The sequence below is a fragment of the Coptis chinensis genome, chromosome 5, assembly GCF_015680905.1.
Source record: "Coptis chinensis isolate HL-2020 chromosome 5, ASM1568090v1, whole genome shotgun sequence".
NCBI lineage: Eukaryota > Viridiplantae > Streptophyta > Magnoliopsida > Ranunculales > Ranunculaceae > Coptis > Coptis chinensis.
This window is the reverse complement of record NC_141460.1, coordinates 36582296-36595493: the sequence shown is the minus strand read 5'-3', so window position 1 is coordinate 36595493 and position 13198 is coordinate 36582296. Positions and strand designations below refer to the sequence as shown.

The 13198-nt window shown below is 35.7% G+C and overlaps 1 protein-coding gene across 1 annotated transcript; it reads right to left on the bottom strand.

The window, feature by feature from the left end:
* Positions 1 to 9684: 9684 nt before the first annotated feature.
* LOC147497418 (L10-interacting MYB domain-containing protein-like) lies at positions 9685 to 10719 on the bottom strand. Its single transcript, XM_086562881.1, has 3 exons — positions 10378 to 10719; positions 10085 to 10292; positions 9685 to 9824 (listed from the first exon to the last, which is right to left on the bottom strand). Exons 1-3 carry the CDS (start codon positions 10717 to 10719, stop codon positions 9685 to 9687), a joined length of 690 nt encoding a protein of 229 aa, XP_086419007.1.
* Between the last annotated feature and the right edge of the window lie 2479 nt (positions 10720 to 13198).

Here is a 13198-nt window from a genome sequence, read left to right as displayed (position 1 = left end):
TTGTTGGAGGAGGCGAGGAGACGGGACTAATTACTGGTGTGACTTTTGGTGTCGGTGAGACTGCTTTTTGTGGTGGTGTTTGAATTGGGGTAGGTCAAGGCTTTTTGTGGAGAGGCTACTTTGAGTGGTGGTGTTGAAATGGGAGTCAATGCAGGAGGCGATGCTTTGGGTGGCGTTGATGTAGACGCGACAGGGGAAGAAGAGGGTGATAAGAGTGGAGTATGTGAAGATTTTGGTGCTGGTGATGGAGATTGCGCAATGCTGAAATCTGAGACAGTTAGTAATAAAATCGCGGCAAAGGCAACAATGCGATACATTTTTTGTTGTTCTGAGACTGTACTGTGTACATTGTGTAAGGAGAAGAAATGATTCAAAAGAAACAAATTTATGAAATAAATGAAAATTAAAGGTGATGGAGTTTGTTTAAGAGAGAAATGAAAATCATGTGCAATAAGTGTGGTGTTGTTTGTGACGTAATGCTTACATAGCCGAGCCACATCAGTTTTTGTTAGCTGTCCATTTGAATAACAACGCATCATCCTCTGTTAGCACACATCGGCATCCGTTTGTACACATAGGTAGCCGTTTGTACACATAGGCAAATCTTCTAACAGAATTACACCGGTAGCCCAAACTGATAATAAAAAGAAAGTTCATGGTACACTTTGCTTCAAAAAAAAAAGTTTTTGGCCTTTATTGATAAAAACAGGAAAGTTCATGGTACAAAACGTCCATTTTTTTCAGATTTTCATTATTTTTAGTATTTTACTCACGAAACACATTAGGTTAGAAATTGAAAATTCACGGAACTTTGTTTAATAAGGTTAGCTTAGTGTAGTTTGTTTCATATTTGACTCATGAAACACGTTAGTTTAGTGCAATTATTGTTAAACTATATCTTCATGTACATTGTTTAATTCGAGTTGATCTCCAGTAAAATGTCCGGATTTGGGCATGTACTTTGGAGTTCAAGGAGTAGAAAAAAGGTCGTGGAACAAATATCTTCTTGTTCAGAGGATACAAATCTTACTATTACATCGTATGATCCCTGTCATATGAACGTATTGTTCTAAATGAAGAGACACATGTATCTTACAGTCTTTGAAATGGTAGGACAGTTGCAAAAATTGGTCTCAAAGGGACTTGGACTCCTGTGTTGAAGCTGATCAAATTAATAGACACCCTCGAATTTAAGAAATTCATTAATGACATTAGGTTTGACATTTTTGCACGAATAGATGATAAGCAGGCTGACCATGCTTTAACAAAGGCCATTGTAGAGAGATAGCGGGATTCTACCCATACGTTTCACTTATTGTGTGGGGAGCTAGGAATCACGCCGTTTGATTTCGCTATGTTGATTGGTTTGCCTATTGGAGTTGTGAAGCCGCTGGCTTATGATAAGAGATTTGAGTCATTTGATTTGGCTGAATAATATCTCACACTGTTGAATGAAAATGACATTCAATATGGTAGCATCAAGTTGGTTCATTTGGAGCAATATACGTGCGTGTTATGCATATTCCGATGAAAAGGTGGAAAGGGATATATTTTTACGAGTTTTTATGTTGTATGTTATTGGTCATATTTTGTGTCCAAAAAATAATAGCACGGTGCGTTTGGGGTATTTGGCGAGTCTTATTACTATATACGATATTTGTGGTTATGATTGGGGAGGAGTTGCGTATGTGTAACTAATTTGATCTTTAGACAAAGTATGTCGCTATGACACTGAACCTGGGACTAAAACTATGTCTGTGATGTAGCAAGTTGATAAACATAAAATTGAATAGTTTTACTAATGAATAAAGCGATGAAACTCTAAACGTAAGTAAAACTAAAACTTATACGAAACTCGTGATTATCAAAGATTTCTACTCTCGATACTATTGAAGTAGAGTTAGAATAGAAGATTCGTTCCACTCCTAGTTCTTTAGCATTCAAGTTTTCTATAATTGCGAATCTATCCAAAGTCTAACGAGAGTTTTACGAAGGGAATTCTAAGAACAAGATACTAACTATAATGATTCAACTACGAAATACTACGGGATACTACAGTTTGAATCTAGAATAAGAATTAGGGGGGAATTGAATCCACCTTGAATCCAACTTAAGAACTAGCATAGATTGTTATAATCCAATTCTTACGTTCTTACGGTAAGAATTGGTCGTTCTAATCCCTAATTATACATGACATCTCTACCAATTCATAACTAGCATGTGAGGAAGTCCACCCATTCTCATGGCGAATCAACGACCTTTTAGAGTGGAATAGACTCTTATAACGATTCTACACTACTCAATCAAGTTTTCATCAATGCTTCATCAAACCCCTCTAATGGAGGTTTAGCCTTGATTCATCAAACTATCATTTCCATATGAAATTGAATAAGACATAATATAAAGATTCTAACTTTATTAAATTCAACTAAACAATAATTGAAATCTAAATTAACAACTAAGAAATCATTAACAAACGAGAATTGAAATTAGATCTAAGCAATTTTAAATAACAAAATCGAAATTATCAAGAACTAACTATTTTATTTATTTAATGAATGATAAACAATGATTCAAATAACTAATCTAAAATAAGGAATGAAAAAAACTAATTAATTAACTAATGAAAATTCTCAAAACTAGATCTAGAACTAAGCTTTAATGACTACTCTAATGGCTACTTTCTATCCTAAAATAATTGATACTTAAGAGCTAAGTCTTTTGCGTATAAATGGAGGAGACCAGATCCACATTTTCGTGCATAGGCTGAGGGTCCATGTTTTGGGCTGGAAAATCGAGCCCAAAGCCCAATTTCTTCAGTCCACAGGGCCCTTTCCAGCTAGCTTTGACGTTAACAGGCTTTTCATCCACTTATGCTTCTCTGATTGGGTCAAAGTTTAGACCATTGGAAAGCTCTTTCCGAGCTGGTTGTTTTGACATAAGGTACGCCCAATTCTGAGGCCTGAGTCCAAAGATACGATCTTCGGAAGTTCTGCTGACTTTTGTGTGCTATTTCTGCCCATCTTGGCCTTTAATCACAAAACTTCTTAGCAACCAACCCTTGCTCCTTTATATCGCCAAAGTGGCACATTTCTGCACATAATTGACTTCAATGCCTGAAATACATAAAAGCACGTAATTAGCATTAACTCTTATTTATTACTTGCATAATTGGTCTAAAAGTATTATTGTTAAGGAGTTAAAACTACAGTTTTAGGCTCTTATCACAAGTGCTTGTGGTAATGAAAATTAATTACATGTTATTTATGAAATTAAGTACTTAGTTATTTTAATTTGAGAGTTAATCTATATTAATTGTGTTCAGTACTAGTATTACTCTTATTGTCAAAATGGCATGCACGTTCGCCAAATAATTAGGGTCCAAGTTTTCATCAGCGTGCCTCGGGTGAAGGTCGTCATATTTTAGACCTAGCTCGACAGCAATTAGAGTCTCATAGTCGGGCTTCTATTATATGGCAGCCATGGAAAGGTTACATAGAACATCATTACTTACAATGCGTTGTGTTTGGAGCTTATGCACATACATGGTATTTGGGAGAGTGTTGTCGGCGCCAAGTGATAGGTGAAACTTCAATTCCTTGTGCTCCACCTTCCCTTTCGGATCTTAGTCTGGCCTCTCCTGTGAAAATACAGTGGTGGTAAAAAAAAATTTGGTGTTCCTACTGCTAGTTTGGTCCGACTTGTTAGTAAGGACCAGTACAGAGCTTATTGGTCACATGTTAGTAGGTATGCTTCTTCCCGCCATGCATAGAGCTGTAAACGTGGACTACATTGGTCCATCTGGGATCCAAGATGATGTGCATATCTCACAATTGGTGGATGCGACCTTGTCTTACACACCATACCCGTAGAGAAAGTGTGAGGTTGATGCACCCGACACTGCAAGCAATTGGACTCTCCCTATCACTTTACATAATGGGCAGATCATTCATCACCATATTGAACCAGTGGTTGAGAGTCAGATGTCTCGTGTAAGTAACTTCCTATTTCTGATCAGATGTCTTGTGTAAGTAACTTAATTTGTTTGATTGTTTTTTTCGTATTTATTATCGTACTTGTTAGTGTTAGTTATGATATGTAATTGTTATATTTGAATATATGCAGGCTAAGATGAAGGCAATGTTAGAGGATGTTATACATGCAAATGCTTCATGGCCAGTGTTATATCTCATAACTCAAATGGGATGTATATTACTTTAGGTGGTTGATCAGCTCCCAAATGTGCATTTTATTACTCTTACATTACTACATTACAGCCCTTCTTACGCATAATGAAAAGATAACTCATAGCTTTTATTGCATTTTTCAGGTTACAGAGCAATTCAGACCACTTATCATAAAAGCTGCATCTTAGCAAAAAAAAGAGCCTTATTTACGCTTATTATGAAGACTTGAAGCTGCTATGAAAAAGTGCTGAAAAAGTCAAAGTCAAAGTCAAAGGTCAAAGGTTAAATGACTCAAAACCAGAGAGCTAAAAGTCAAGTCCTTAACTCAGAATACCAGAGATAGATGTCCTTGATACAAAAGAAGGCTTTCTCTAAAACCTAGCATGATCAAGAAGAAATCAAAAAGCAAAAAGGAAAAGCATAAAGCAAACTTGGTGAGGTGTCTTGATTGTAGAGGTAGAGGGCAAATCAGTCTTTTGTAAAAGTAGGGGTATAAGAACTCAAAAGTAGGATGAGAGAATGCACCTAGACTTATTCTAGTGTCATGTAGGAGTAGTGTGGAACTTTATTTTTCAAGTCATTTACATTCAAGTTGTTTACTTTTTGTTCTTTAATTCAATCAAGTTATTTCTTTCTTTGTTCTTCATTTCAATCAAGTTATTTCTTTAAAGTTGTTCTTCATTTCTTCAAGTTATTTCTTTCCTTCAATGTTTGTGCTTTCAATCCTTCATTAAATAAGTATTTTCTAATGTTCTTCAATATAACTAAAGTTAACTAAACAAGCCCTAAAAGAAACCTACCTTATTTCATCATAAACTCCCATTCTTCAAGCTCCAAACAATTTATGGTGAACCTCACTCAACAACTTTGGAATACGCAACATTAGTCTACTTCAGTGATGTCATTCGAGCTTTTAACGACATTGTTGGTCATAGTAGTTCAGATGATCAACGTACTCATTCCCAAGTATTTGAGACTCATAGCGAGAGGTGTATACTATCCTCATTTTGAACCTCTACATACATCTAGGCGCCACTCCAGCTTTCATGGTGACTCCAACTTTCATGGCGTTAGAAGTACTTTTCAGGGGGATAGTAGTGGCAATGGAGGGTGGTGGTAGCACAATACTTTAATAGCTCCCTTGGTGGCTCGATGGTGTATGGTAATATGGTATTGTCTTCTTATTCTTTTTAATTCTGATTCATTGTGGGCCATCCTCTACATTGAGCAAAGCAAGGTTAATATGTGACTGGATGTTTGTTGGTGGTAATGATTCTTCATCTAACACGTCAACAATAGATAATCTTTGCGTATTGATATTATCACATACAATACCTTGATGTGAATGGGTACTCTCTCATATATTTATTTCTCTTCATTATCAGTGAGAGCTTTTTATGTTTTTTTTAGTGCATTGCAGGCTAGTTGTTATGTGTACATTTCAGATGATCTCCTATCTTAGATACAACATATCGATATTTGTAGACTACACTTGTTGGGCACATAGCTCACTCCCTGTTATATATATTCAGGTGAACGCTGACTTAATATGGAGTGACGAGTAGCGTATCAGTTAGGTAGTTCTTAGAATCTTTTTCCTTTCAAGTTGTAATAAGTTGAGGACTTGTTATGTCTCAAACCATATTTATTTTGCTTGTAAGAAATATTTAATTTCCTCCAATGGTGTATCTATTTGATCTAATGAATCTAAGAATTTTGATTCTATTTTTGTAAAACACATGTGTAAGGTTGATTTGACTGTTTGCATTGCTTCGTGATATCTGGATTAATAATATTATGTGAAAGTATTGAAAATACAAGGAGATTGTCGTTTTTTTTAGTTATAATAATGTAGTTTATAATACATTGTATGTATCACAGGATTAATATTATGCGAAAGTATTGAAAATACAAAGGAGGCTCTGTCTTTATTTATTTATTTTTTATTTTTTTTGCGGAAATGAGTATGGCAATAGTGTGTATAAATTGTAAAAAACTCTTATTATTTTTATTTTTTATTTTTATTTTTATTTTTTATTTTTTATACTGATAACGAATTTTACAAATAATTAGGACAAACGTGCAACAAGCTGCGCAACAAGTCCTTTCTAAATAGTAAATCCTATCATTTTAAAAACAAACTCATTAGAACCAACTGTCATAACGTTATTGTCCATAACTTTCTGAAGTCTCTTGAGGAGATCAACAGACTATTGTTCCAAGAAATCGAAAGTGTCGAAACTAAACGGAATGAAACAATGCTGATTAGACCTGCAAGCTTCCTCATGCTTTTCCATCTTTCCTGTCGCTGCTCTCTTAACTGCTTGTCCCACCTCAAAGTCACCATTCCCCAACCATACCAACGGAGAGACTCCAGTTACATCAACATATGCATATTTTCCCTCAGACCAACTGTAAATCAAGACATCCGCAAGCCAAAGTGTCAATCTGCCCTCATTCGGATTAGTGAGAAAGTTAACGGGAGCTTCTTTCTCACTTGTACTCTGCTAGCCCTCCAAAATGCATCACGCTAAATGTCTTTAACATGATCATGTCGGTATTTAAAACCCAAAAAATGTCTACAATAATGTGTTGTATGGTCCCCATAAGTATCTAATCTACTCTTTTTGCATACAGGGCAAAGACCACCATCAGAGTACAGAGGAATCATAAGACGGTACCGGAGAATGGCACGATACTCCACCTGTGACATACGCTGTCCAAGTCCCTCCATCGGAATAGCAAGTAGAAAATATTTTGCCTGTTTCGATTACAAGCATCCCATGACTGCTTTCTAACGAGCAGATAACTCAAACTCCCTCTCAAGACTAACAACAATCTTACCATAGAAAGCTTCTGCCAAAACTTTTTGTGGTTTTGAGGGGACGGTAGCATTCACAGCTAGAGAATCAAGGTCAAAATCAGGAAGACAGAGACGCAATGCCCTGGTAGCATCATCAAGGATCTTACCCATAGGCATTGAACCACAACTCCTAAGAATGTGGTTATGAAGCTCTAAAGTCTGAAAATGGGAGCCCACAAAAGCGAAAGCAGAGACATCAAATGCACAATAGATACCTAACCTGCCAAGGCGTAATGGAAGCGTCGCTAAGCCACTGCAAACTTTTTATTTTTTATTTTTATTTTTTTTTACTTTAAATAAATTCAAAAAATAATTGATAACATGTAACTTCGAACACATAACATTTGAAATATAAAACATAAAACTTACATACAACACAACATACCACATTGAAATGTGAAGACTGGAACTTGGAAATAATAAGAAAACAAACAACTTTATTTATTGGTTTGCACGTCATTCCCACAAATGATTAATTAAGCATTGCTCTAATTCTCTATGCTCAGCTTGATTGTGCATGTGAGCTAAATGTATGCAAGACTCTTATAAATTCAATATTACTAGTGTCTCGTTCAACAACAATATGTGGGACAACAACAACCTCTTCATAATTATAGTTCCTAAAAGGTGGTAAATTTCCCAACTCTTTTACGTGCACATATATATGCCTTTCTTCTTCCACAATCATGTTATGCATAATTATGCATGCTGACATAACATCAGCAACACATTTTTGTCCCATAGGCGAGCTCGACCTCTAACAATGACAAATCTTTTTTGTGATAATTATTATATCACATGCTGAGAAAAGTGATGTCATAGTTTTCTTATGACATCACTTCACTGAAAGTGATGTAAAATTAGTGATGTCATATGTCATATTTGTTCTAGTGAAATGCTCATTCAACATCTTTCATGTAACACTCTTGCATCTGTGTAAAAAAAAATCTCTTTCACCCCCGTGTTTTTTTTTTATCATTTTCACTAGTGTAGACCATTTAGGATATATACCATCTGTCAGTTAATAACCAATTGTGTAGTTTCTACCTATGAGAGTGTAGTTTGCAGGAGGGGTAAGACCAAACATGAGATTATTGAAAAGAGTAGAGCGCCACAAAACATTAACGCCATTATTAGTCCCTGGTAGGGATAAACACATAATTGCTACACATTTATGTCTATATTTATATTAAGTTGTCTAGTTAATTGATATAAGTTCCTTTGATTAGTTTATTTAATTGGTTTTACAGGAATCAACACGAACGCAACGAATTGAAACGGGTTGAGACATAAGGTTTTAAAAGGATTGATTGTAAAATCCTCATGGTTTGATTACTGGAAGAATGCTCGATATGAGTCTGGAAATAACATGATCGGGACTTCCTGAAGCACTGCATGAGGTTTGGATTCATGCAGTCAAAGTTGGAGGGCACCCTCTATAATTTGCCTATTCGTGAGGGCACGCGCCCCCTCTTTTTAATATCTGAGAAACAATTCTTTATTTCCAGTTCTAGATTTCGCGCACAGTCCAAAATCAGAATCCTGATTCCAGTAGAACACCGATAGGACATCTCCATATCCATTCCAACTCTTGGATACACCCTAAGGGAACTCTATATAAACTAAAAAGGAGCTAAAGAGAGAGCTCTAACCCTATCACAAAAAATCATCATAAAACCAGTACCCGAGAGCTGCTAGAGAGGAAGAAGCAAAATTTACTGGAGAAGTAGAAGCCACACAGGACGACGGGTTTTGTCAATGACTTCTCTTCCTTACTCTTTTTCTTATATCACCATGTTCATGAGTAGCTAAACTCCAAGCTACGACTTAGATGAAGCCCTAGACTTGCGTAAGATTTTTTATGTTTATTGTTTATTGTTCTCAAATTATATAATGATTAATTGTTTGATTTCACACTGATTTTAGTAGAACTACTTTCACTGATTATATCTTGCATGTGATTTCATGTCTTGACTAGTCAATAGTTAGATTAGATTTCTATTATTGTAAAAGCATCGGTTCTAATGTTAATAAGTTTGTGAGAAGTTGTGATGTAAGAAGACAACTTTTTATAGGAGTTTATACATTTGCATGCTGATAATACAATCAATCTCATACATAGATGTATATTAGAACTTAACGAGCACATATTCGAGCAAGCTAGGGTTACCTTTCCTTTAGGCTACTCGTAATTCAAACAAGAACTTTAAATTAGTTAAACTAAAATAACCTACAATGGTCTAGAGTGGATTCGAGGGCCTTAGTGTTTCCATCCTTAATAGTTAATTCCAGTTTTATTGTCTTCATAGTATAGTTAAATTAAATAGTTTTAATTAGTATTAAAAATAACTTTCAAACCAAAAACATAATTATTCGGATTAGGTTAAATAGAATTTAGATCTCAGTTATCCCTAAAAAGCAATCTCTTTGGGATCGACCTCGTTCTTGTCTGTCCACCACAATAGACCTCATGCGCTTGTGAGTATAATAAATTTAGGGTTTAATTTCCTTAATTATTTAGGCCGACTAAATAAGTTTTTGGCGAGGTATTTAGTCGGCCAACAAACAAAGTATGCATTTTTCCACATCAAATATTTTGGGGATCAACAAAAAAATAAGTCATAAACTTGCTTCTCACTTTTCTTCAAACTGATAAAGCAACCATTCCTTTCGCCTTTCCATACGCAGCCCCATGAACACCCTCGCTTTATTTTCATCTTCTAAGAAATCCAAAGCTCGCATGAAAGTACGGTCATCAAGATCAGGAATGACTTCTAATTCAACAATCAACTTTGCTTCAGATGATGGTTCAGAATTAGGTATTGCAATTTCTTTCTTCTAGCTTGTTTGCTATTTCAATAAATGTTGTTGCCATGCTTTGAATAGCATCTACCATACCCTCTCCAGTGCTTTTAGGATGCGTTGTTTTAGTATCATGAAGGTTTGGCATCATCTTTTGTCGTCTCTTTTTGAGTTGGGAACAAGCTTCAAACTCACTGTCCAAATTGATTGGTTTTAGATCGAGTATTATTACCCAAATCATCAGAACCAACAAGTGGACTTTGGGACCCCTCTATATTTAGATTCCCCGCATCTTTCGGAATATGTTTTTCATGGTTCATAACTTTCTCACTAGGCGCACGACTATATTTCCCACTAGCCCCACCATCACCAAATATTATGCACAAGTTCTCATATCCTATAACAGACTTAGTTCTCCAACTTTTGAAATCCGGGTGTGCCTGCATATGGCGGACATAATTTTCTAATGATGAATTATGGTTATTTGGAAGACAAAAAGTTCTTAAAGTAAAGTGAGAAAATCACCTTGACATAATCATCCCAAATCTGGTCATCATCGGCATACACCATTTCTCTATCATTATCCCAGCCAAATCCACTTTGATAAATTAAAGTTCTTATAGCACTATGGTTCTTCTTCAATGCTCTATAGTGATTCTTTAAAATTTCTAGATCATAATTGGGACCAAATTTAGATTTGAACTGCCCAACTATATGCTTCCAAGCATGTTTACTAAAGTGGCCATCAAGGTATTGTCCATCATGCACTTGTGCCACCATAAGCTTCATAAAATTTTTATCCATTAAAGGCGTCCACACCGCCCTTTTACTGCTTTGGCCTTTAACATTCTGTGTCTCTTCCTCCATTCTTTCGAAGTTAAAATCATAATAATTCAGTGGTCGAGTGGCGCAAAGAGTATAACCCAAGTTAGTTGAAAAATAAAGGTGCGAGTTCTCAATTCTCTATAATATCACAAAGATAAATAAGAAAAAAAAAATAGTTTGGACATCATTGAAATGGATACAATATCAACACTTTTGGTTTCTAACCTTGAACAAGGACCTGATAAATTCACTAATCACTTCAGCAAACACAGTTAATGTCAAGTTATCATAATTTTTCCTAAAATGTATTTCAATGACTGAATCAATATAATAGTTTTGCTAGACTTGTTAATAGACAAATCAAATCCTATCACGACTTCAACAAATATAGATATTGAAATCTGATTTTGGACCACAAACTCTTTATATGGCTTATGGCCAACCTTTACAACAGTACAACACAAACTCTTTATATATGGCTAATGCCCCACCTTTACACACAACATTGACCTCAATAATAACACATTACAACACTAGGAAATCATGTTGTGTAAAAAAACGGATTCGACAAAAAGACAAGAGTTCCAAGATCAGATTATCTATCTAATGAAAGAAATAATCATAATTTAAACTCAAAGTTTCAAACAATAACCTAGTCATAGACTGTCCTAAAATATGAATTGACGTGTGTTTTAACTTTTAAGCCAGGACTCTCTGCAAGTATGCAACAACACCAACATTATTCCATGTATCATACAAGGTCGAACAAACGACCCACAAACTAAACTTTATAGACTATATCGGCTCCTAGTTCATGGTACTTTAAGATGCATGGAAAAGTACAAATAGAATATCATAACAAAGATGGTAGCACAAATATGAAAAGTTTCCTTAAATTTTGAAACTTTAAACTTGCACTTCCATTATCAATAGCAGAGAGAGATGGTAGCGAGAAGAGATCGAGAGACGCCGAGGTTGAGAGATTAGTGGAGAACAATAGTGGGAGGCTAGGTGCTACTATTCTTCACTTTTTCTTCTCGTGTCTTATTTCTTTTATTCTTTGTGTATGCTCTAATGTAGATCAAAATCCATTGCCTTCCAATGGATACCATTATCCGCACTTTTGGGGTTGGGCCAACCAACTAGTAGTCTACAGACTTGGGCCCAAAATATAGGAACCAAAGTAGGGGTGTAATACGGGGAGGGGCAGGTCAATCGCGGGTCAAATAGTGATGGGTCGGGTCGGGGCTGGTCTAGGGGATACAAATCCAGTGATCCCCAACGGGGCGGGGCGGGGCGGGGCGGGTTGAAGTGTCATGTCTTAGTACCATCACCCGACCTATTGGGTCAGTTTATGGGGCGGGTTTTGGGCGGGTCATTCGGGTCGAGTGGAAATTATCATTTTAACCCAATTTCACCCAAAAAAAAACTTTCTAATTTTGCAAGTAGTATATTTCCAATTCACAACATAGATAAAAAAATGGAATCAATCAATAAAAAATAAACAAAAATAAAAAAACTTGAACTTGAACCCAAAACCATATTTGTAAATTTGAAACTTCTTTCTCGTGATTTACCATTTGTAAATTGATTATTTTCCATAGCATGATAAAATGAAGATGGGAGCGAGGATCTATGGTACAAAACAATAAAATATAAACTAAAAGAATTCGAAATTAAGACAAGGATGAATGATTCATTTTCTCCAAAATTTGAAAGTTGAATTTGAACTTTTGATATTTGCCCAATGTTTAAACTTGAATATTTAAAATTGATGTTGAACTAATAAGTTTGTGTTCATATTTCCCAAATTCCTACAAAAATTAAAAGAAAATATAAACAAAATACAAAAATATTAGAGTAAGAGTTTTGAACTTGTGCGGGTCAACGGGGTTCGGACAATGACTTTTGACACGGTGCAGGTCGGGCGGCTTGACGAGTCGGGTTTGAACATAGAACCAACACCCATAGCCCGATCGCGTAAAAACGATGGCGGGGTGGGGCGGTCTATTTTCGGGTCGGTGCGGGTTTGGGTGGCGGGTGAAGACCGGGTACCCTACTGGATGGATGGGTCAACGATTTTATTTTACACTCCTAAGCCAAACAAAATAATCGGGATTATGCACCCTAACCCATGAATAGGTTGGGTTATTGATCATACCCCAAATGTGCATTTTATTATCTTTATAATGCTTCAAATATGTCATTCTTATGCTTAATAAACATACAACTCATAGCTTTTGCTACCCATTAATTGCAGGTTACATGCCTTTTCAAACTACTTATCATAAAACAAGAAAACACGAGTAAGTAAATACTAAAACATAAATCTTGAAAAGAACTTGAAAATGAATGAAAAAGAAAGAGGGAGAAAAGTTTAGAAATTGTTGTTTTTGTTCATCATCTTCCCAAGCTTAGATCTATGACGGCGGCACCATTTGATTTCTTATTGAGTTTTAGCGGTGAGTATTATTGTTGGGAGTTTGATTGAAGTTCATCCTAAATCTTAAGATGGAAGGAA